At 44.5% G+C, this 25,472-nt stretch overlaps 1 protein-coding gene across 1 annotated transcript in view; it reads left to right on the top strand.

The window, feature by feature from the left end:
- Positions 1-24,925, top strand: part of TMPRSS4 (transmembrane protease, serine 4) — a 36,257-nt gene extending 11,332 nt beyond the window's left edge. Inside the window, exons 3-13 of the mRNA XM_006833984.1 lie at positions 8,024-8,137; positions 12,208-12,360; positions 13,916-14,045; positions 16,792-16,893; positions 17,816-17,856; positions 20,165-20,324; positions 21,362-21,528; positions 22,293-22,391; positions 22,608-22,750; positions 24,335-24,484; positions 24,914-24,925. Coding sequence (XP_006834047.1) covers positions 8,024-8,137; positions 12,208-12,360; positions 13,916-14,045; positions 16,792-16,893; positions 17,816-17,856; positions 20,165-20,324; positions 21,362-21,528; positions 22,293-22,391; positions 22,608-22,750; positions 24,335-24,484; positions 24,914-24,925 — 1,271 coding nt within the window. The remainder of the gene's footprint in view (positions 1-8,023; positions 8,138-12,207; positions 12,361-13,915; positions 14,046-16,791; positions 16,894-17,815; positions 17,857-20,164; positions 20,325-21,361; positions 21,529-22,292; positions 22,392-22,607; positions 22,751-24,334; positions 24,485-24,913) is intronic.
- Positions 24,926-25,472: the final 547 nt, after the last annotated feature.

Below are 25,472 nucleotides of genomic sequence, written 5' to 3' on the forward strand. Positions count from 1 at the left end.
TGCTTAGTTGATACTTTAGGAGCTCTGGTAATGTAGTAGTTAAGAATTGGTCTGCTAACCTCAAGGTCAGTGGTTTGAACTACCGGACATTCTGTGGGAGAAAGATGAGGCTTTCTGTTCCAGCAAAGATTTACAGCCTCGAAAACTCGATACAGGATCACTATGAGTCAGAACCGACTCCACAGCACACCAACACCACCATCTGATACTTTTGAATTTATATATCAACAGCCTGTGGTGTTCCCCAAGTGCACCTGAGGGCACCCGCACCAGCGTAAGATTGAAGGCTACTGAACCAGAACACAAGTGAAATTTGTCACAGATGCTCCAGGTAAAGGGATCGTGAGAATGAGAGGCCAGTGGCCACTCAAGTGGTTGGTCTAAGATAGCACCAAGGCCATGTGAACCTTAGCAAAGACCCTAAAGAACGAGTACACTATCAAAACCAGAATGGAGTGATGAAGGCATGGTGAAAGGAACATCACAAGCAAAGAATTCATACAGATTGTGAGAGAACCAGGGAGTAAGCCTGAGGATTGGTGGGAAGATCATTTGCATAGGAGAGTGGAACCAGATAAAGAAGTCATGGGGAGCTCTTGTAGGTACTCAAGTAGGAAAGAGATGGAAGCAGTAGTTAGGAAGCTGTGTTACTTTAGGAAGTCTTGCCTATCCACAGGTCCCTGTGTGGTGCAAAGAGTTCAACTTCTAACAGAAAGATTGACAGTTTGAACTCACCAAGCAGCACCACAAAAGAAAGACCTGGTGATCTGCTTCCACAGAAAGTGCAGCCAAGAAATCCTATAGAACAGGTCTACTTTGTAATGCATGACATCACCATGCATTGGAATTGACTTAACAGCAATAGGTGTTGGATTTTTGTCTAGCCACAGTGTGCAGGACAGACAGAAGAAAGGAACCATTGTACTCAGGGAGGTCATTCATACATTGCTCAGTGGAATTGTTAACTCTAATTGGGTGTGGAAAAGAAACCAAGAAAACCTTTTCCTTCATGATGAAGGAAAGCAGATACTCTCTGAGAACATCTGGGGTTGGAGGTATTGAGCACTGGACATACGAATTCATCCAAAAACTCCCAATAGGTCACTCAGCCTTTAAGAAAACAAGCCAATACTGTTAAAAGAAAGAATGAAAAGAGAACAAGCCAAACTCATGTCCCTAGGGGAATACTGGGTGGTCTAGCATATGTAATATTGTTGTTGTTACATGTCGTGGAGTCGGTTCTGACTCATAGTGACCCTGCATAGGGTTTAGGTACTCTATAAACAAATATGAATGAATGAAAAAAATGCCACTCTGTTCATGACCCCAGGAAAGAGAATAGTTCCGAAGACTGGCTGCTAGGACTTAAAAACAATGTGGGCTAACACTGTTGATAACTTACTGTGTGACAAGTACTGAAAATGTACAGAAATGATCCCTCTCTATACGTATTCTCATGCCTGCGCTTGGTATCTAAGGTTGGAATCTCCCTTTGAGCTAACACAGTTTCCTAAACTTTCTCTACAGCAGATTCAATGGTGTCCGCAGGGAGTCACCACTCATCTATCAGTTTGTCTTACTGTGGTAACTTATGTGTTTGTCTCACAGTAACTATGTGTTGCTGGGATTCTGGAAGCTATGCCACCAGTATTTTAAATAGCAGCAGAGTCACCCAGGCTAGACAGGTTTCAGTGGAGCTTTCAGGCTAAGACAGACTAAAAACAAGAATAGGTGGACCATTTCTGAAAGGTTAGTCATTGAACACCTTATGAATAGCAACAAAACACTATCTGGTTTTGTGCTGGCCTATGAGCTCCTCAGGCTGGAAGGCACTCAAAATATGACTGGGGAAGAGCTGACTCCTCAAATCTTAATGATTTAAATAGAGCAATGCTTTACAGACCTTAGTTTGCTGATGGGGCACAACTCCAAATGAGAAGAAATAGCTGCAAATATCCATTAATAATCCAAGCATGGGAATTATGAAGCATGAATATAGGAAAATTGAAAGTTGTCAAAAATGAAATGGAACACATCAATATCTTAAGGATTCCTGAAATGGACTGATATTGGCTATTTAGAATCAGACAATCCTATGTTTCACTATGCTGGGAACAACAATTCAAGAGTAATGGTGTTGCATGCACTGTCAAAAAGAGCATCTATCCTGAAGTACAATGTTATCTGTGATAGGATAATATCCATACACCTAAAAGGAAGACCAATCAATACTGACTATTATACAAATTTATGCACCAATCACTATAGCCAAAGATGATGAAATTGATCAAACATGCAATCAAAATGCACTGATAATTACTGGTGATTGGAATGTGAAAGCTGGAAACAAAGAGAAAGAATAAGTAGTTGGACAATATAGCCTTGGTGATAGAATGCTACCAGAGATCACATGATAGAATTTTGCAAGACCAATGACTTATTCATTGCAAATGCTTTTTATCAACAACATAAATGATGACTATACACATGGACCTCATCAGATGGAATACACAGGAATCATCTGTGGGAAGAAATGATGGAGAAATTCAATATCATCAGCCAAAACAAGGCTAGACCATCAATTACTCATGTGCAAGATCAGGCTGAAGCTGAAGAATTTTTAAACATTTCCATAAGAGTCAAAATATGACCTTGAGTTTGTTATTGTTGTTAAGTGCCATTGAGTCAGTTTCAACTCATAGCGACCCTGTAAAGGGTTTCCAAGGAGCAGCTTGTGAGTGTGAACCGCCGACCTTGCAGTTCAAACTAACCTTGGAGGTCAAGTGCTTATCCTATGGCACCACACCAGGATTCTGACCTTGAGTTCACCCCCACCTGAATTTAGAGACCATCTCAAGACCAGATTTGATGCATTGGACACTCACGACTGAAGACTAAAGGAGTCACGGGATGACATTAAGAACATCATACATGAAGAAAGAAAAAGGTCATTAAAAAGAAAGAAAAGACCAAAATGGATGCCAGAAGAAACTCTGAAACTTGCTCTTATTTAGTTAAAATGCAGTTAATGAATAGTTAAGTGAATGGAAGAAATGATTAAATAAAAGAGCTGAACGTATGTCAAAAGGCAACTGCAGAAAACAAAGTAAAGTATTATAATGAATGTATCCAAAGAAAGAAGACCCAACAGAATGTGGAAATTGTTGAACAATATCATTAATATCACATGCAAGTAAAATTTTGCTGAGGATAATTCAAAAACTTCCAGTAGTACATTGACAGGGAGTTGCTGGAAACTCAAGCCAGATTCAGAAGAGGTTGTGGAACAAGGGATATCATTGCTGACATCAGATGGATCCTGACTTAAAGAAGAGAGTACTAGAAGATGGCTACTTGAGTTTTATTGACTATGCAAAAGCACTCGGCTGTGTGAGTCACAACAAATTATAGATATCATTGTGAAGAATGGGAACTTCAGAAGACTTAATTGTGTTCATGAGGAACCTGTACATAGACCAAGAGGTCGTCGTTTGAACAGAACAAGAGGCTACTGAATGGTTTAAAGTCAGGAGAGGTGTGCACCAAGGTTGTATCCTTTCACCATACTTATTCAATCTGTATGCTGAGCAAATAATCCCAGAAACTGGATTATATGAAGAAGAACGTGGCATCAGAATTGGAGCAAGACTCATTAACAACCTGTGATAGGTCGATGATACAACTTTGTTTGCTGGAAGTGAAGAGAACTTGAAGTGCTTACTGATGCAAACCAAAGACTACAACTTTCAATATGGATTGTACCTCAATATAAAGAAAACTAAAATCCTCACAACTGGACCAATAAATAACATCATAATAAATGGGGAAAAGTTGAAGTTGTCAGAGACTTAATTTTGCTTGTGTCCACAATCAACATTCATGGAAGCATTAAACAAATCTACTGACAAAGATGTCAATTTGAGAACTAAGATGAGCACCTAACCCAAGCTGTGTTATTTTCAATTACTTCATATGCATGTGAAAGTTGGACAGTGAGTAAGGAAGACCGTGGAAGAATCGATGTATTTGAATTATGGTGTTGCTGAAGAATATTGAAAGTACCATGGACTGTCAGAAGAACAAACAAATCTCTATTGGAAGAAATATCGCCAGAGTATTCCTTAGAAGCAAGACTAATGAGGCTTTGTCTCTCATACTTTGAACATGTTGTAAGGAAGGACCAGTCCCTGGAGAAGAACATTATTCTCAGTAGAGTGTTGATGAAAAAGAGTAAGACCGCCAATGAGATGATGGACTGACACAGTGGCAGCAACAATGAGCTAAAACAACAACGCTTGTGAGGATGGCACAAGAACGGGCAGTATTTCATTCTGTTGTTCATACTATCGCTATGAGTCAGAAGCAACTGGACAGCATCTAACAGTAATCTCTGGCAAGGGCCCAATCTCTGCTTTTAAAGAGCTGAGAAAAGCAATAGAGAAACGCATAACCAGCCATCATTTGAGAAGGAATAAAATGAGATCTGTAAGAAAGACAAAGGTGTATGCTTAAGAGAACAGAGCAAAGCACAATTTATTTATTCATTCCTACTATAGAAATGAATAAATTTCTGGTAGCGTAGTGGTTACGAATTGGGCTGTGAACCTTAAGGTCAGCAGTTCGAAACTACCAGACGCTCCACGGGAGAAAGATGAGGCTTTCTACTCCCGTAAAGATTTACACCCTCAGAAACTCTGTACAGGGTCGCTATGGGTCGGAACCGACTCGACGACATTTAACAACAACAACAACAACAACAACAACACTATAGACCAAGCACTGTTCTAGGCACTGAGAATAAAGACTCTTTAAGGAGCTCTGATAGCATAGTGGTTACGAGTCAGGCCGCCAACCTCAAGGTCAACAGTTCGAAACTACCAGCAATTCCGCGGGAGAAAGATGAGGCTTTCTGCTTCTGTAAAGATTTACAGCCTCAGAAACCCTGTGCAAGGTCACTATGAGTCGGAACCAACTCCACAGTACTTAACAACAACAACATCTTCATGAAGGATTCGTGGTGTGGTGCTGTGGGTTAATGTGCTGGACTACAAAGTTGATTTGAACTGTAAGGTCGGCAGTTCAAACTCACTAGCCGCTCCTCGGAAACCCTATGGAGGTTTGCTATGGGTCAGTACCGACTCGATGGCACTTAACAACAACAACAACATCTGCATGAAGTCTTCAATTTAGGAAGGAGTTACGAGGGGACAGAAAATACACAAGATATGAAAAATAAAGAATATGCTAAAGGTGATAAATGCTTTGGAAAAAATAAAGCAGGCAAGGAGAATAGAAATGTTGGAAGATTGCATTATAAATAGATCACGAAAGTCCTTACTCACAGAGTGACATTTGAAGAAGTACTTGAAGGAGGTAAGGAAGTAAGTCATGTGGAGGAAGGAGGCAGGGGAGAGAGCAGAGAGCAGCCTACTGCTTTCTAGGGTTTCTGGGGGCTGCCTAGAACCAATGAGCAGGAGGGGAGTAGGAGGTCAAGTCTGATCCTTAACCAGCAGGCAAATCATTGGGTCCTTAAAGACTACTGTAAGGACTTTGGCTCTGAGTGGGATGGCAGCCTCTGAGGGTTCTGAACCACAGTCTAATTAGCTCACTATGACAGCTTTTGTAAGACCCTAGATAGCAGGGAGACCAGAGAGGTGGCTTGAAACAGGTGGTGAGAAGTAGTCATACTCTGTATAATCCTGTTGACCCATAGAGCATCCAAGGATATTGAGAAGACAAAGTGCACAATAAAGGGTGTGTTGGTAACTTTTTAACAATGCTTTCTGGGGAAAGGAGACAGGGGGTGTCCTAATATATAGTATTTGCTGATTTGCATGGTGTGAACACTTAGATCCTGCCAAAATTAAAGTTCCAAATGTAAATGGAGAGTTGGAAAAAGATGTGGAAAAATCTGCGATGGTTCCAGCTCATTACAGACACCCCAAACTAGGTTTTCCCCCCTCTTCTTCCTCACCCACTTCAAATCTAGGTTGTGGGCAGTGGACTGTCCTGCTTCTATCAAGCTCAAGCAAGGGGAAGAAAGGAAGAAGAGAGAAAATAAAGCTATATCAAGTTTTACCTGCCTCCTGGTGTGGTGCTGTGGGTTAATACGCTGGACCGAAAGGTGGGCGGTTCAAGCTCACCAGTTGCTTCTCAGAATCCCTGTACAGGGTTGCTGTGGGTCGGAACTGACTCAATGGCACTTAACAACAAAAACAGCCAAAGTAGGTTTCTATGTGCCGTTTAGTTTAGTGGAATTACTAGATACTGTAATTCAGAGTCATTGCCTAACAGAAAGGATTCCCTGTGTGGTACAAATAGTTAAGTGTTAAATTCCTAACCTACATATTAGCAGTTCAAATCCACCCAGAGGCACCTCCAAAAAGTAGGCTTAGAAATCTACTATAAAAGATTTGTTTTTGTTTTCTATCTAACAGAAAGCAGCTGCTGCAAACCATTCTTATTCTTTGGGGATTCTCAGGGCTGCCATCATACCTACCCAGCTTTCTCTGGAGAAGGAGTTCCCATGGCACTTTCCCAGCTGGTGTCTGCCAGGAAAGAACTCATCTCTGACACTTCCTGAGAATTTACTATTTCAAAACCCTTCTCGCTTACTATTCTCTTGGCTAACCATGCGAAGTAGACAATGTCCCTATTATTACCTGTGTTTTAGGTAGTAATAGACTCCTTTCTGGTCTCCCTAACACCAGTCTATTTTGCTCTAATACATACCCTCCCCGATGAAAGGGAAGATATATCATCTTCCTAAATATTCATTTGAGTATGTATTTCCACTGCTAACAATGTTTCAATGGTTCCTCACTGCCTTCAAGATAAAATCCCAACTTGTTAGTATGGCATTGCAGACTCTCCACAACTGACTTTGCCCAGTCCTTCCCTAAACACATGTTTTATCTACCTTATCTTCCAAGTCTACCAGATAACTCACAATTCTCTGCCTCCATGCCATTGCCTGAGCTGGTCCAGCCTCCTCCCTCCCCCACCTCTACCCACAGACCCATGGCCACCCCGTTGAGTCTCACTCATAGAGTCCCCATTAAACACAGCTCCTCAGGAGACTTTCACCAGCCTCCCTTTGACGATGTCTCTGTTAGTACATGGATCGTCTTTAGTCTCATGAGACTAGTATGTGGGTTCCTGGTTGACTCTTCCTCCACATTGTAATTATTAAAACTCTGAGTGATGCAAATGGTTGACACAATGGGCTGCTGACAAAGAGTTTGGAGGTTCAAGTACCCCAAGAGGGACAGCAGAAGAAAGGCCTGGTGATCTACTGAGAGCCCTATGGCACATGGACTCACGAAGAGTTAGAAGTGATCCAACAGCAAATAATTTAGTTTTCAATGTAACCACATGCTAATGTAACCTCTTCAAGCTTATGCTGTTGTTATGTGCTGTGGAGTCGGTTCCGACTAATAGCGACCCTGTACAGGGTTTCTGAGGCTGTAAATCTTTATGGGAGCAGAAAGCCTCATCTTTCTCCCGTGGAACAGCTGGTAGTTTCGAACTGCTGACCGTGAGGTTAGCAGCCCGATTTGTAACCTCTACACTACCAGAGTTTAACCAAAAGATAAGTCAAGCAGGAGGGTAAATGTTATTGCAGTGACTGGGTATGTGCCAGAGTTCACGTCTGAGAGACTCGGGGCTCTCCCCAGGACAAGCACAGGGCAGGCTGAACAGGGGAGAAGCATTCTAAAACAGGCTGAGCCATGAGAAGGGGAAGGCAGTTTGGATTGGAGATTCATTTGAGGGGTGCTTCAGTCAGACTCAGAAGAGTCATAAGCCTCGATAAGGGAGGCTGTGAAGCTTTGTACTGATGAAACTAAACCCAGTCTGCTGGAATAACACCCTAGCACTAACCAAAATGGTCCCCAAAAGCATTCCAGGGGTTCAACACATAAGGCAGAGAGTGGGGTGGGTGTGGGCTTTCATAGGCCCAGCCTTCAAATGCCAGCCAGTGGGTCTGAGCACACTGATTGTTTTGCCTTACATCTTTTTGCAGATGTCACCCCACTGCGCAAACCCCGCAGCTCCCTGGAGACCTTCAAAAAGGTGGGGATTCCCATCATTGCAGCAGCGCTGAGTCTGGCGACCATCATTGTCGTGGCTGTCCTCAGTAAGTGGCAGACCCCACGGCACCCCTTGATAAGTGTCAGCCCCCAACTCCACCCTCAGTAAATGGCAGCCCTCACCCCACTCCTACCTCAGCACCCACCTCACCCTCCACCCTTCCACCTCCACAGAGTCATAGGCAGGTTATCTGCAGAAAACTTTGCAGGGGAAAAAAAACCCACGTACCCACATGTTTCCATACCCTACTTTAAAGAGAGTCTTCTAAGAGTGAAGGAGGAGGGGAGCCCAGCCCCTACCTGTCCCAGATGCTCTTCCTTACAAGGCTGCACACATTACAAACCCACACAGGCAATTTGCATGGTTGGCTGTACCCTTGTCTCCTCCCACAGACTAAGAACTGAGTAGATTGTTGCTGGTTGGAAGAGCAGAGGGCAGTTCTGCTTGTTGTGTTGTTGTTGTTGTTGTTAGGTGCCATCAAGTGTGCTCTGACTCACAGCACCCTTATGCGTAACAGGAAAAAAACACTGCCCCGTCCTACACCATCCTCACAGTTGTTATGTTTGAGCGCATTATGACAGCCACTGTGTCCGTCTATCTTGTTGGAGATCTTCCTCTTCTTCGATGACATTCTGCTTTACCAAACATGAAGTCTTTTTCCAGACACCATGTTCAAAGTATGTAAGACAAAATCTCGCCATTCTCACTTCCAAGGAACACTCTGGCTGTACTTCTTCCAAGATGGTTTTGTTTGTTCTTTCTGTAGCAGTTCATGGTACTTTCAATATTCTTTTTTTTAAAATGTGCTATTGTGAATCATGTTGACAGTCCACATGGGAGAACACTAGTTCCACACCCATCCCACCGTACATCGTCTCATTGCCATGGTTACAATACCCTCCACGCAATCCTTCCCCCGTACCCCCCAGGTCTTCAGTACACAGTCGCTCTCCCTCCCTGGATCCAAAGTCCCCAGCTGCTCCATCGCTCCACGCCATCATCTCTGGCCCCATCCCAGGCATCACCACTTCTCTGGGTAGGGTCCCGCTCTCTGCTCTTCTCCCTTGATGGTCCTAGGGACCTCCGCTCCTAGACTGAAAAGTTAATCACTCCCCTCCTTGCTATAAAACGTCTACCTTTACATTTCCGACCCTCACAATCAGTCCTGATAACAATTATTCACTATTGTATCACAAGAGACCCATCTGCATTTAATTGCATCAACCCCGCCTAGACAGATTGAATACTACTCACTGGAGACTCTACCCTCCTCCAGGCCCTCTGGATCTAGGTTCCCTCTTGAAAGCCTGCAAGCCAGTCACTTCCTGCCTTTGTAGCCCCCCACCCCCCATTTTGGGTAGCCAATGTCCAAGTTGCCCATCCCTGTCTACTCTGTGTGTGGAGAGGGTGGGCATGATTCTTGCTGTAAGGACTTGTTCCCTCTTTTGAGCTACTGCTTCCATAAGTGTAGGTCAAGTTCATCAAATTGTCTGAGAATACTTTTTGGGTTTTTTTTCCTCTTCTTTTCACCTCTGGTTGAGTTCTGATCATCCAGTCACTGAAGCCAGGATAAGTGGGTATTATCTGCAAGTGTGGGTGTTCTTATGCATATGCCCTCTCTTCCTATCAGCTGGACGCTTCACTCTCCACTCCAGTCCTCTGTGGCTATGTCACCGACTCTGGGCCCAAGAGTCCCCAGTTCCTGCCACACTCAATATTCTTTTCCAATTCCATAATTCAAATGCATCGATTCTTCTTTATTCATTCTCCAGCTTTCACATGCATATGAGGTGATTGAAAATAACATGCCTTGAGTCAGGCGTGCCTTAGTCCTCAAAGCAACATCTTTGCTCTAACATTTTAAAGAGGTCTTTTGCACCGACTCTTAACCACTACACTACCAGACTCCAGACAAATGGCACCCCTCCTCACCTTTAACTCTGCCGTCCTACCTTCATCATGGCCAGTGTTGTCGCCCACATGGGGAAAGGGTGGTGCCACCCTAGGCCTCCTACTGTTTCTTTATCTGTGATAAAGAAGATAAAGATGAATGAACAGTGATTTCCACAATCCCTCTCAGTTCCCACACCCAGTGACTGAGTTCTAACCTTCATCTCCCACTTCGTCACAGCAAGGAGCAGAGCATGGGAGACTGGAGTAGCAATCAAGACACTCTGACACTATGTGACCTTGAGTAATTAGCCTCAGTCTCTCTTAACCTCAGTCTCCTCTTCTGTAAAATACCCTGCTTCCCTCAGAGCAATAGCATGAGGACATTGAGGTAGTGTGTGTAAAGAGCCTGGAGAAAAGCAGCCAGTGTAAACGTGGGCGCTATCATGCAGCACACAGTGAAGTGGCCAAGGACCTGCACTTACTGACCAGGGCGGGACCAGAAATTACTAGCCTTTCAGAAGCCTACACTTGTAGCCCAGGTGGCATTGCCACCAGCAATAGTCACTGCTTCATCAGAGAGCACTCAGAGGTCACTTGGTCCAACACTTGAGAATGGAGGTCCCGAGAAGAGCACGTGTGGCAGCTGGACATAGAGGTGAGCAGAAACCAGGTCTCTCTCCTGAGGAGTCCATGTTCATTTCCATCTAGTAGCAGTGGGTGTGCAGATCCACAACATAAGCACTACCTGAGTCCTTGAGAGCCCCGGAAGGGTGTAGACACAGATAACCCCAAGTCACTTCTTCTTACCATTGGGTGGTACTGGGTTTGCAGCAGCAACTGCAGATTTGCCATCCTAAGCCTGTTTTATTCAGACAAATATTAAATTGATTTGTCTTCTCTGAGCACGTACCCTACAACAGTGGAGAGAGAAGAAGGACCAAATTCATCCAGGGGAAGCCAGGGCAGAGAGCATGTCATAGTTTAATTTAGAGTTGAGCTTTCCCTGTCTCAGCAGGCAGGCCCTGTGGAGCTTCCGTGCCCTTGGCCCCTTTGCAATCAGAAGAAGCAGTCCATGACTTTATCCTGAACTAGACCCCTCAATCTTTTGGCTTCTGTGGTCTCATCTTGTGACACTGTGCCCTGACCTTGTTGCAGAAGACTGGAGTGGTCTTGCCTTGCCTGGGCTCCTGATCAGGAACCAAACTCTGGAAGTCTGGGAAATATCTGGAGTGCGCTTACTCCTTTGATTCACTCAAATCAGGAGCATCAAAGCCAACAGATCACATCTTTAACCTTCAGGGAAGGCATGAAGAAGCAGCTGAGTTCGACCTGATCCAAATCCTGGCTCTACCACTTAAGTTGCTGTGTTCTCTTGGGAAATGTCCTCTAAATTTCTAAGCCTTAGACTCCTTGTTTGTTGCCGTTGTTTGTTGCCATCGAGTCAGTTCCAACTTATAGCTACCCTGTGTACAACAGAATGAAACACTGCCTAGTCCTGTGCCATACTCACATCATTGTTAAGCCTAAACCCATTGCTGCTGCCACCTTGTCAATCCATCTCATTGGGGGTCTTCCTCTTTTTTGCTGACCCTTCACTTTACCAAGCATAACGTCCTCCTCCATGGACTGATTCTTCACAACAACATGTCCAAAGTATAAGAGACAAAATCTCGCCATCCTTTGACTGTACTTCTTACAGACATGTTTGTTCTTCTGGCAGTCCATGGTATTTTCAATATTCTTCTCCAACACAATAACTCAAATTCATCACTTGTATATTCTTCCGTATTCATTGTCCAACTTTCACATGCAGATAAGGTTATTGAAAATGCTATGGCTTGGGGTGGGTGCACTTTAGTCCTCAAAATGTTATCTTTGCTCTTGAACACTTTAAGAGGTCTTGTGTAGCAGATTTACTTTTTGCAATACATTGTTTGGTTTCTTGACTGCTGCTTCTATGAGTGTTGATTGTGGATCCAAGCAAAATGATATCTTTGACAACTTCAATCTTTTCTCCATTTATCATGATGTTACTTATTGGTCCAGCGTGAGGATTTTTGTTTTCTTTACATTACACACAGCTACTAAGGACAGAAATGGTCCTGAAGCCCAGATCTGCCTGTCTCCAACCCAGCACTATTCTCAGGAAAGCCCAACTTCTCCCTGTCTCAGCACCTACTTGGCCCCCAGCCCTCTCTGCCTCTCCATGCACTTACCTTTTAGTCAAGGTGATCCTGGACAAATACTACTTCCTCTGCGGGCAGCCCCTTCACTTCATCCCCAGGAGGCAAGTGTGTGATGGCCAACAGGATTGTGCCTTGGGGGAGGACGAGCAGCACTGTGTCAAGAGCTACCCAGATGGGCCCCTAGTAGGAGGTGAGTCCAGGGACTGGGGGACAAGGTGGGTGGGCCCAGTAGAAGTCAGCTCAGGACTTCTTGGTCCTCTGGTGGCACCTGCCACTTATATGTCAGTTTCTATACCTACCATGAGATTGGAGAGCAGCATCATGTCTTATTTACCTTTAGATTCTTCAGTACTTAACACATCAAAAACACTCAGTAGCTATTTGGTGGACAAATGTGGGTCACTCCACTAATCCATTGCCATTGAATCTGAGGGGACAGGGAATTGTCATTGACTCTGCCTCTTTCTTGCTGCACCTGGGTAGCATTGATGATCTTGAAGGTTAGATTGGATGACACTGGAGAATTTCCTCTTTTCTATGAAATCTATTGTTTCAAGGGGACGAGAAAAGAGACTGTAAAGTCATTTAACCAGCAATTGGTCCTTCTATTCATTGTTGTTGTTGTTAAGTGCTGTTGAGTTAGTTCAGACTCATTGCAACCCTATATAGGGTTTCCAAGGAGTCACTGGTGAGTTTGAACCACTGATCCTGTGGTTAGTAGTCCAGTGTTTAGACAAGTATTTATTATAGCCTGTTAAGTATCTGGAATGGGTTAGGTCCTTCAAAGGAATGTGAGATGTTTTGAGCATAAAAACTCATGTTATTTCTTAGATTGGGCTAGCCCAATTTAAATCACCCAGTACTTGGATTCTAAAGAGGAAAAATAGTCCAGATTATGGTTGATGGGGGCTTTTGAGGGGCAGGGCTGAGTCATGTCTTGTCTATTTGCTCCTTTTGAATCAGAAGTCAAATACCTGTCAATGATACTTCTCATTCAAACTTCCCTCTCTGACTTTAGGTGAAAAAAAAAAATACCTAGATCCCCTTGTTAGGAAGTTTTTGCAAGTTGGGGAAATTGTGATAGATATTGTGACAAGTGACTATAAAATTTACCACCATTTGTAAGAGCCAAAGGAGCCACTATTCATAATTGTACCAGGGCAACATGCCAAAATAGAGATTGTCTCCACATCACTGGATCACCCTGGCTACCAACAAGAGTCCTTGGTGGTGTAAATGATTAATGCATTCTATACTAACCAAAGGAGTCCTGGTGTGGCACTGTGGGCTAATGTGTCAGACTGCAAAGTCATTTGAACTGCAAGTACGGTGGTTCAAGCTCACCAGCTGTTCCTTGGAAACCCTATACAAGTAGGAATCGACTTGACGGCACTTAACAACAACAACACACTAACCGAAAGGTTGGTGCTTCAATTTCACCCTCAGAAGAAAGGTCTGGCCATCTACTACTTGAAAAATCAGCCACTGAAAATGCTGTGAAGCGCAGTTCTATTCTGACACACATGGGGTCAACAAGCATCCCAATAGATTCAATGACTTAATCAAAACTAGGTTCGCTCAAGCAGTGCTAAGTGGAGGAACTTCCCTTGATGTTGAAAGGATTTGTGCTTTACAATACTCTCCAGTTCTGGGATGGGGAAGCTTGGGCTGGTCTCCTGAGTTTTGAGGGGGATGGGCCAGCTGAACCCTTACCCTCCAGCTGACCCAGCTTCCTCCCCTCCCAGTCCGCCTCTCCAAGGATCGATCCACCCTACAAGTGCTGGACCCCACCACAGGTGTCTGGGCCTCCGCCTGTTTCGACAACTTCACAGAAACTCTTGCCAAGACAGCCTGTGGACAGATGGGCTATGGCAGGTACCCAACCCATGCCTCTGGAAGCAACACCATGCCCCCACACCCTTCAATCTCTCTTCTTCCTCCGTCCCCCTTTCCTCCTTTCCTCTTGCTTTCCTAAAAATATGGGCACTGGAGTCGGACAGACCTGCTCTGGGGTCCCAACACCTGAATTTGCCAAGAAACATGAAGTAAATTTCCTAAGCCTCAATGTCCTCAAGAGTCAATTGGAGAAAATAATGCCAGCCTCATAGGATGACGATGAGATGTCAATAAAAGAATGCATGCACCTCCATACATACACATGTGCGCATACAATTCTAACTCCTTTGCAGCCCTCTCCTTTCTTGGTTTCTCAATCCTCACTCCTTCCTAATTTTGCAAGAAGTGATCCCTGGCCCAGAATACAAAAACCTTATTTACTTATTCAAAATTCCATTGGTCAAAATTTAGTTTAAGCAAATCTGGCTTCATTGGAGCCCCATAAGCAATCCCAGCTCTCTCAGCAAATTGCAAACACAGCTTCAAATCTGGAGTAGATGAAAGGCATATAATTATAATAAGGGTAATTAGCGTATATATTAACGTTCATTCTATCTTGGCAAAAAAACCAAAAAGGTAGTTAGTCTTATGTCTATTTTATAGATAGGCTTAGAGAAGATAAGTAACTTTTCTTGGGTTGTAGCTAAGAGGTGAGGTGGTGGTTATGTGCCGTGGAGTCGGTTCCGATTCATAGTGACCCTGTATAGAATTTCTGAAGCTGTAAATCTTTATGAAAAGAGGAAAGCTTCATCTTTCTCCCACAGAACAGCTCATAGTTTCAAACTGCTGACCTTGAGGTTAGCAGTCAGACTTGCAACCATTACACTACCAGAGCTCCTTGTAGCTAAGAGGTGGAGGAAGGAAAATTGTACCCAAGGTCCCTTAATTACTGAGTCTGAGTTCTAGTATTATCTATGTTTCTAACTTAGGTAATTTTTTCATGGGGCTTTATTTATAAAAGGAGAGAGGAGGTGAGACAGTTACTTAGAGAACCTAAGTAGAGAAAAAGATACCTTGTTCAGCTGTACAGTTGGATAACCTTTCCTGGGCAAGCCCTAAACTTCTTCAGGATTCTAAGTAACTGGACCCAGAGACTAGGCAGAAATAATAAATACTAGGCAGACATTGCCAATCGATCACAGCACTCTATCCCAGTGATCTCTAAAGCAGCTTCAAGGTCCTTTCCCATAAAGGTCCAAGCAGTTATTACTAATTGATCGGCCCTACTTGCCCTCTCGTCTCTTTGGTTATTCGTCTTCTGCTGCTTCCTACCCACCATGGGGTGCAACTCCCAGGACCCTCTTGAGAGGACACCCTGCCACCTATTTTCTAAGATAGCTGAGAAGGCATGCCCCACACCTGCTTTTCTCCCCTTCTCCTCCCTGCAGCAGCCCCTCCTCCCTCTGCAGTCCAGCCAACTGCAGTGTCAGCTGTACCCAAAACAGCAGGCTGAGTCTTGATTACCAGGGTCTCTCCAGGAGTTCTTAAGGTGACAGGCTCCTGGAATTGCTGTCCTTCCCAAACTCACTAAGGTATCAAGTCACCTGATTCTTAGGCGCAACCAAATCAAAGTTCATTAGAATTATTCACCAGAATTTAATTGATGAACTGTGGTTACCCTTCCTGGGAATGTCCATTTCTACCATTGTCCCCGATTTTTCTAATTTCTCTCCTCCATCTGGATTAGAGGACCTTCTTGTCTGAGGACCACAAGACCATAGATGGCTGATGGTATAAGAGACCCTAAAGATCATCAGATCCACCTATAATCTCTTTAGAGATACCCAGAGAAGGAATGTGACTGGCCGAAGGTCACACATCAAACTTGTGTCAGAACCAGGACAAAACCATAGGTCTTGAGAGTCAGCACTGCTGACTCCAGTCCTCCTGGTCCACTGTCTGAGCACTCCCATCCCCCACCCTGCAGATAGTACCAGCATTTGGCTAGGAATGTGAAACCATGCCAGTGATCTGGTGGCACCAATTGTCTGCAGTCTCAAGTGCAGAGCTTGAATTGCTTAAGTGGTGGGGAAGGAAGGGAAAGATTTGGAAGAAGCAGACTCAATAAAGGAACAATAAGAGAGATGGCATGAATCCAGGAAGGCTTCCTGGAGGAGGAAAGATGTAAACTCAAGGTTCGAAAGAAAGCAAACATGGATTAGTACAGAGAAATTGAGAGGCTGGGCCAGTAAGAGAAATGTTTGTCTGGGTTTATCTGAAAACTGGTTCAGTCCTAACACATTTGCTAGAGGGCTATTAAAAAAAAAGTACCCCCACTTCCAAATTCAAGCCAAATGCCTTGTTGTACAACTGAATGTCTACAACCTTTCAGTTCCCTCCAAGGTGAGGAATGAGATAGCCTGGGTCCCTTGGCCTTCTTGACCCCTCTCCTCCTCCGTGAACAAGGGGAGACTATTGAGAAAGTTTGAGTGTCATTTGAAATAGGGACAGAGCTGGGAGTTAGGATGAGAGATCCCTAACATTTCTGCAGAGCTCTGGACAAGCTTGCTTATCCAAGAAAGCAAGGCTGTGCCAGCTTTGTGCCTAGAGCTGAGTCCTGAGATGCCACGGCAGTGCCCCTTATCACAAAACAAACCAGGGGCCACCCTCACTGACCAAGACCACCTCCACTTCCTTGCCATACCCCCCCAGAAGTTCTTTACCACCCACATTCTCCTAGGAATGGAAGCTATTCACAACTGTCTCTTCTTCCCAAATTGAGCAGCAAACCCACCTTCAGAGCCGTGGAGATTGGTCCAGACCAGGATCTGGATGTCGTTGAAATCATAGAAAACAGCCAAGAGCTTCATGTGCAGAACTCAAGCGGGTAAGTTTGAGGGGCTATACTTTCTGGCCTATAAAAGACTAATGCTTAGAGCTGCTATTAGGGCTGCAGCCCAACTCACCCTTCAGCACACTGGCAGGAAGAGGAAAATAAGCCCGACAATAGGAAGAACTCCTAGTCAGGCAGATCATTAAGTACCAGGAGCTATAGAATCACATTTCTGAGAGTTTTTCTGATAGACAACTGTCCAATAAGGCTGAACGAAGTGTGCTGTCCTACCTGAAGACAGGAAGATGGATGAGGTGACCTTCCATCAGTCTGAATAGTAAAACCAAATGTTTTCTCCTAATTACACCAACAGGCAACTTTCCAAAGGCCATTGTGTCCTTCCTTGCCACTTACCAGGCCAGAATAAGGCCTTTCCACATTCCCAGCTCTCTAGGGAAAGAGATTCCATGGCCTTCTCAATGGCCTGCTCAGACGCCTCACCACCCAGCCTAGAGCCCAGCATCTAAACAGAATCTGCCACACTGCAGCAGCAGAGTGGAAGATGCTGGCTTCTTAGTATTCAGGAATGTTGCTAAGGGCTGCTTATTCATCAGAGTAAATCTTGAAAAGGACAGGGATGATCGCAGAATGATCGCAGAATGATTGAAATCCCATTATTTTTCCTATTGGAATGCCCTCAGTGTAGCAGACTCAACTTCAGGCTTTTTGTTCTTCCATCTCAGGTGGCCAGAAGCCTCAGTTAGGCTCTTTCACAGACTGAACTCAGAGCAGTGGAATTGTTAAGTTCAATCGAATTGAATTGCTTTGAACTGAGGGCTAATTCAGTTTCTATATAGCCCCTACTATGCAGGTTCCAGATTTCCCACGTGGCTGCAATAGTGGCAGAAGGCCCAAGTCCTTGCCTCCCAGTCAAAGGAGAAGCAGAAACAATAGGGGCCCTATGATTCTCTTCCAGATCCTGTATTTCGGGCTCCCTGGTTTCTTTGCAATGTCTTGGTGAGTACAGCCCCCATCTCTGAGGATTTGGGTTCTAAGGCAGCAATGAACAAGGAGAAAGGGCTCCACCCTCATTCTTGAGTCTCTCACAATCCAAGTCTCACTCTGTTTTGGTCCACTCTCACTGCTTTGGGTCTCAAACTTGTACGTTGACGATTCTTCAAGTAGTTAATACTAAGAACTCCTTCTTGCCATTAGCACCCAACCTAAGCAGACACCTGGAAGAAGATCTAGTATCCAGGTCTTCTTGGAGAGAAAGTTGGTTTCCTGGAAAAAGCAGGACTGACCTCCACCCCCTCATCAATCCTGATCAGGGCTCATATAGACCTCTTTTGTCACAATCGGTTCAGTCATCCAAGGTCAGATGATGCACATCCAATTTAGCAAAAAGTCACTGAAGAGTTAAAAATGTGTCAAACACAACCAGGTCCTATTGGAAATAAAAACACCAGACAAGTTAAAAGAATTGGTCACTGTCTCTAAGAAGCTTGGAGGCAACACAAGGCAGCGACTAAGCTGAGAGATAATCACAGTTGTCATGCTGTAAAAAGTGCTGGGCAGGGTCAAAGACCTAGGTATCAGCTCCATTGACTTCCAGTGTGACTTTGAGTTGTTGTTGTTGTTGTTAAGTGCCGTTGAGTCAGTTGCGACCCTGTCTAAGGTTTCCAAGGAGCAACTGGTGAGCTTGAACCAAAAACCCTGTGGTTCAAACCAACTGTGCAATCCAGTGCATTAACCCACAGTGTAGTTCACCTAAAACTCTCTTTAGTTCCTTTTCCAAAGAGGTTCATATTAGTTCACTGACCAATCAGAAGCTTGGGAAACCCTTTCAGCTCTAATGGAGGAGATCCAAAGAGGAAACCAGCACCAACACCATGGCCCAGATTCATCCTATCAGTCTTAGGAGAGAAGTAGAGCTGAGCCAGACCAAGAGGGGTGGACAAAACTGGACAAGTCTAAGTCCATCACCATTGCTTTTGCAGTGTAGCAGTAAGCATGCTTCCTCATTGGATGTTAAGATTCTTATCCATCACCATGGTCCTGATATTACCTAGTGGATGGAATCTGACACATGATAACCAGTCAGTGAATGAGTGGTCACATCATCTGACCTTCACTGAGCAGCACCAAAGGCACCAAGAAATAAAAGTCACAGACCCTCTGTTGAGGATCCTTCAGTCTCACTGACAGGCTCCTAAGACAGGACCTAAGAATGGCAACAATGAAAAGGGCAGGCTATGGGCATTCCAAGAGAAGAATGAATGGTTGGCTGGTCTGGAAGTAATTCGGCTAAACATTGACGAATGGATCTGTGAGTTTCAGAAGGGAAGGGACCATGTCTGTCTTTCTATCTTGTTCACCAGACCCTCACACTGTCCCTGAGACCAGTAGGTACTCCATGCAAATCTGATGAATTGATTAGTGATTTAGAGAAATAGGAGAAAAGACAGCATTTCAGGGTGGGAATGTCAGTCTCTTCTTGAGCAAAAACAGAACGACTCTTTAAAAAGCGGCAAGTAGTTCGACTTAAATAAACAGAGGTTTTTTATAAGGACTGTAAGAGGCTGCCAGAAGAAGAAGTTTAAACTCAACCCTACCAGCAACCTTACTTAGAGGCTTTAGTGAGAGAGTGATGGGACATGTAGAAAGCAGTACTTGAAATTAGATGGTTTGAAAAACCCCTACGCAGTTCAGTGCCAGGCTCACAAGGACAGAATTGGTGGCCTTTCCCCCTTAAGCATCTACTATAGAGATGACTACTAGAAAGTGGCAAAAAACAGGGGTGGGGAGATAGGGTTGTAAGTTTTTACAAATAGTCAAGGGTGGGATGGGCAAGCCAGGACAAGGAGAAGACAAGATGTCAGATTGGGAAGCTCATTCAGCACAGGGAAAGGACTTTGAAAAAGATAATGCCAAGGGATGAAAAGATCCGGTTTCAGAGGCTTTCTCCCCACTTCCAGGTCTCAAAGAAGCTTGTGGGCGTTTGTTGACTATTACTCAGCGGGAGCAGCTAGGGACACTCCACCTGGATGGATTCCCATAATTCTGTTTGAAGGTCATCAATTCCCAGCACAATAGACACACCGGCATTCACAAGCTGGACTAAACACATTCAAAGTCAGAAAAAGGAGAGGGAGATTTGAGGAGAAACTATGGTCTGAGATCATGTTTCCCCCAAGAATAATTCAACACTCTTGGATTCCACACAAGGGTCTTGCTCAGGATAAGCTTCAGGCTCTAAGGGGAAGCAATCCTGTCTCTGAAGAGTCTAACTTCCTGCTTTCTTCCTCCTTCCTATGGAGACCAGCCTGTGGGGAAAGCCTGAAGGCTCCTCGGGTGCTGGGCGGGGAGAAGGCCTCTGTGTATTCTTGGCCTTGGCAGGTCAGCATCCAGCACAATAGACATCACATCTGTGGAGGTAGCATCCTGGACTCTCACTGGATCCTCACAGCAGCTCACTGCTTCAGGTAAGAGAACCTTGGGGAATCAAACCATGGAACGGTTGGAGTAGCTGGGTCCTTGTCTCCTGAGATGTTATCTGATGGCCTCGTTCCCTCTCACTGTCCCCCTGGAAGCCTTGTGCTAAGTTAAGCCACCCCAATAAAGCACTAGACATGATATACTCTGTTAGGAACTGATGATCTGAGAACAGAGTGCTGGTCACCAAGTTTGACAGAGCTTTGCCTCTTGGGAAACCCAGTGTCTTATCCCCTTTCACTGCCCCTGGCACAACACACACAAAAGTTATTCCCATCTCCCTGGAGTCTCCAAGACTTTTAGTCAGACTTCTAAGAAGTGGTTCCAGCATCTCAAGTCACCATCACTTCCTTCTTATACCTAGAAACTTACACAAAAAATTACAAATTCCCTACAGACCAGCCAAGAGAGAATTTCCTATACTTCTGGGTAATTCCCTATACTTCCTAGACCTTCTTCATTTTCATTCATTCACTCAACATACACAGAGTAGTTATCAGGCAACAAACACCATATTTGATGCCCAAGTTCATTAGATTAATCACCATCTTCTAGAAGCTCACAGTGCAGGTCACTGTTTCTTAACTTTGTTTGATAAGCCAACAAAAACTATGAACCCTTTCCTGAAAAAAAAAAAAAAAAAATCACTCTTGCACACAAAGGTGCATCCACTGTCAAGAGAAAAACAGGAATGTTATGTAACGGACTACAAGTACCACTTGAATAATACAAACCATAAAAAGGAAGAGAGGAGAGAGTGCCAGAGGACCTATAAATTGGGCATTGAAACAGTCCCAGTTTTGTAGCTGAAAGTTTCCTGGGGTGGGTTTCACTGGGAAAGAAGGATCAAATTCCCTTTCAAACTTGGCTTGTGGTGGGTTTTCCTCAGACTTTCCCTATCACGTCCTGCACACCTCATAATGTCCCCTAAGTCAGGGACACTCAGCGCTGTAATCTGCAGGAGCTTGGGGGCCCAGCCTTTGGCATGCTTGGTGCAGACCTGAACTCAGCTATTCTCTGGTTCCAGGAAGCACCTTGATTTGTCCAGTTGGAAGGTGAGGGTTGGCTCGGACAAACTGAGCACCTTTCCAGCCTTACCTGTAGCTGAAATCTTCGTCATTGAGCTCAACACCACATATCCCAAAGAGAAGGACATTGCCCTCGTGAAGTTGCAGTTCCCTCTTACATTCTCAGGTAAGAACGGTACCTGGAAACAGAGTCCTGAGGTCAGTTTTTAATTCCGCTCTGCCACTAGCTTGCCACGTGGCCCACTTCTGCTTCTCAAGACTTCAGTTTGCCCATCTGTTTCCAGCTAACATATTAACTTAAGCTCACTGACTGCCATAGGCCTCCGAGAGCTTCTTTGAGGGTTTGTTTTTTTTCCATTTGGAGCACCTTGAATGAGAGGTATATAGATTCATCCAATCTTGAGTTGCAAGAGATCATCTAGTCCATCCCCTACCTTTAACCAGTACCCAAGAGTCTGCATAATATTTCATTGTGCTCCTATTTGTTCTCTCCAGGGGTAAGGAGCTCATTATTTCTGAAGGAGATCACAGAATCTTTTAACAATTCTGGTAGATGACTCATACTTATTTTGATTAGCATTTAGATCAGCATTTCCAATTATGAACGCTGGATGCTTGGGGGAAAGAGGGTTCCATTATCAAATAAATTTGGGAAGCACTTTCATACTATAGCTTTCCCCTTGGAGAGTCATGGGCACATTGATATAGTAAAGTGAAAAGTGTTTTAAAAATAATCTGTTTTATTGTATTTAGCCCACATTTGAAAAACTTATTTAACTACAGAACTCTTTTTTTTTTTTTTCATGACACTTCTATTAACATTCCATGGGACGAATGTTATAGAGACCCTGGAGTACATCTTTTCCAGAAGGCTTAGTTACTAGACTCTTCCAAACCCTGCCTCTCCCTCTTCCCTTCTACTCCTGGCAGATACAGTCAGGCCCATCTGCCTACCCTTCCCTGATGAGGATCTCAGTCCAGCCACCCCACTCTGGGTTATTGGATGGGGCTTTACAGAGCAAGATGGAGGTAAGTCTTGGGCTTAGAACCACGGAGCAGAAGATGCCCTTGGATGAGAGAGCAACTTCTGGAGGTGTTGTAAAAGAGAACCTTCCTTCAAAAAACAAAACAAAACCTCACCCTGAAGGTCCAAGAGCCAATTGAAGTACTTTAGCAACCAGAGAAATAACCTGGTCTGGGGTAGAAAACAGGAATGGGAATGTGAGTGTGTTCTCAATATCCCAGGAAAGATGTCTGATGCACTGCTGCAGGCATCGGTTCAGGTCATTGACAGCACACGGTGCAATGCTGAGGATGCATACCAGGGGGACGTTACTGAGAAGATGATGTGTGCAGGCATCCTGGAAGGCGGCGTGGACACTTGCCAGGTGGGTCCTCCCAGGGACATTGGGGAACTCTACAATTAGGGTTATAAGTCCTAGAGAGACAACAAAACCTTAAGGTTGAATATCACACATCAAGTCTTGCATGTAGTTGGGCACTCAATGTGTAATAATGGAAGAAAAGGAAGCAAGGGAGTTAAGGATATAAGAATAGATGGATGGATGGGTAGGTGAATAGATGATAAGGAAAAGCAGAGGGGATTTTTAAGGGACATTATTCACCCTATTCACCTGCTTCCCATCACTATGATTCCATTGAGGGAAAGAATTCCATGTCTACTTTCTCTGTGACTGTCCATAAGCTGCTGAATAACACTAGAGAAAACCCATCTCATGCTCACCAAGCTCTGGTGTAATGTCCTTCAGCCCATCCCCTTTGTACATCCTCACTCCCCTCCTCCAGGTTCTTCTAAGTACTTTCCATTCATCTTAAACCTCTAACCCTACTCCTGCCCACATTCCCATTTCTTCGGTCAAGAGGCCTCTGTTACTCAGCTCATATAGGCCACCGGGCTGGGTTTGGGGAATAGTGTCTGCCTTGGAGTTCACATTGGGTGTGTGGGTAGAAGCAATGGAGTATAAACAGTTGGTCCCAACATTATTGGGTTTTGAGTGAGGTAACCCCAACCCAAGGACAATGGGATTCAATAAGAAGGACATACATCTGACATGTTCTTACCTGTTTAGTTATTTGCTTATTTATTGCCTTTCTCTCCTCGTTTGATTCTAAGCTCCCTGAGTTTAGAGATCTTTGGTTTTTATGTTGATTGAATCTCAATTGCCTAGAACAGTGCCTAACACAAAGTAGCCATTCAACAAGTGGTTAAATATATTTGGGAAATGCTTACCTTTAAGTCTAAAATTGAAGATACTCAGGATTCCTTACTGCAGGACACCTTAGCCTTCAGCCCCCAAGGAAAAAAGTCATTGCCATCAAGTCCATTTTAACTCATTGTTGTCCTGTAAGATGGGCAAAATAGAGCTGCCCATAGGCTTTCCAAGGCTGTAAACCTGTACAGAAGTAGATTGCCACAGCTTTCTACCAGGGAGTAGCTGGTGAATTTGAACCACTAATCTTTCAGTTAGCAGCCAAGCTCTTAGCCACGGCGTTACCGGAACTACTTAGGACCTCATAGAGTCTTCAATTTGCTGTTATCTACTGTGAATCTCTCTGGTAGCGTAGCAGTTACAAATCAGGTGCTAACCTGAGGGTTAGCAGTTCGAAACTACCAGCTGTTCTGTGGGAGAAAGATGAGGCTTTCTGCTCCCATAAGGATTTGTAGCCTCGGAAACCCTGTACAGGGTCGCTATGAGTCGGAACCAACTCCACGGCACATAACAACAACAACAACTGTGAATCTCCAAGATAGGGCAAACAGCATTTCCACAACTTACTTGACCAGAGACAGGACCAAAAGGGAAGGGTACTTCAGTCTACCAGAACAGCATGAGCAAAAGTTCTGCTCCTGGGACATGTACAGCATAGATGGGCCAGGTCAGGGAGATGGGGAAGGAGAAGCCCGGTTCTCTACTTGTCCTCCCAGCAGTCCTTGTTCTGGCCTCTCACAGGGTGACAGTGGTGGGCCTCTGATGTACCAGTCCGACCAGTGGCAAGTGGTGGGCATCGTGAGCTGGGGTCATGGCTGTGGGGGCCCAAGCACTCCAGGAGTGTACACCAAGGTCACGTCCTATCTCAACTGGATCTATAACGTCCGGAAGGTGAGCATGACTTGCTTGACCCACTGTGTCCTCCTTCTACCCCTCTACCCTGAGGTACCAAACCATCCTTATGGTTCCATTGAAATGACTCTGAAACAACCTTATGCACACATATAATGTTCCCTCCCAGCAAGCGACAGCCCAAGATTTTACCTTTCAGTCTAAAATTCCCTAAGTTAGAGATTTCTGTTAACTGCAAATACCTTAGAGTATGGAACTCATTGAGCTGACAATGTATCAGATTTGTTGTGGAGAGCAGGTCCTGAGAAGGTATACAGTAGAAAGGCGAGACTTCCAAGTCCTTAGAGAGTACAGAAAAGAGCAAACAAATGCCGAAAAAGAAGACTAATTTAGCCATGTCACCCCATTTCCAAGACTCTCCAGTCTCAGATCATCTGACTTTCTCTTTGTCGGTCTTTTTCATTCCAGGCTGAGCTATAACGCTGTTTCTCTGCAGTGCTGGGAGCTGTCTCCTTCCTGCCCTTGCCCTGCCTACCTGGGGATCCCACAGAAGTCAGACACAGAGCAAGAGCCCCCTTGGGCATTCTTCTCCAACCACACCCCCAGCATTTCTCTGAGCACCAAAGGGTCTTCATTCCTGTAAGACATTCTCTTGCCCACAGACACTGAAAGGAAGTCAGCAGCCTCAGCTCAGTCACCCCTGATCCTCCCAGCAGCCCAGGGAAAGTCACAGCCCACAAAATGAGCCCATCAAGATCTCAGAAGGTATGGCTAAACTGAGAAAGAACTTGCCTACTATGCTGAATTGAGGTAGACTCTCTTGTGAGCACCCAGATTGCTAGAGAGAAAAGGTTTGAGCCACCATCCCTCTCCTCCTCCACCAATGCCCAAGGCCACCAGCCTAAGAAACCAATGGTAATGTACAAAAAAAGATACTATTCTGCTGGTGGCATGACTACTATTACTTACTGTTGTTATTATTGTTACTTTTATGGCGGCTATTATTAAACATGACATCTTTGGCATG

This window comes from Chrysochloris asiatica, unplaced genomic scaffold, assembly GCF_000296735.1.
Source record: "Chrysochloris asiatica unplaced genomic scaffold, ChrAsi1.0 scaffold00008, whole genome shotgun sequence".
Lineage (NCBI taxonomy): Eukaryota > Metazoa > Chordata > Mammalia > Afrosoricida > Chrysochloridae > Chrysochloris > Chrysochloris asiatica.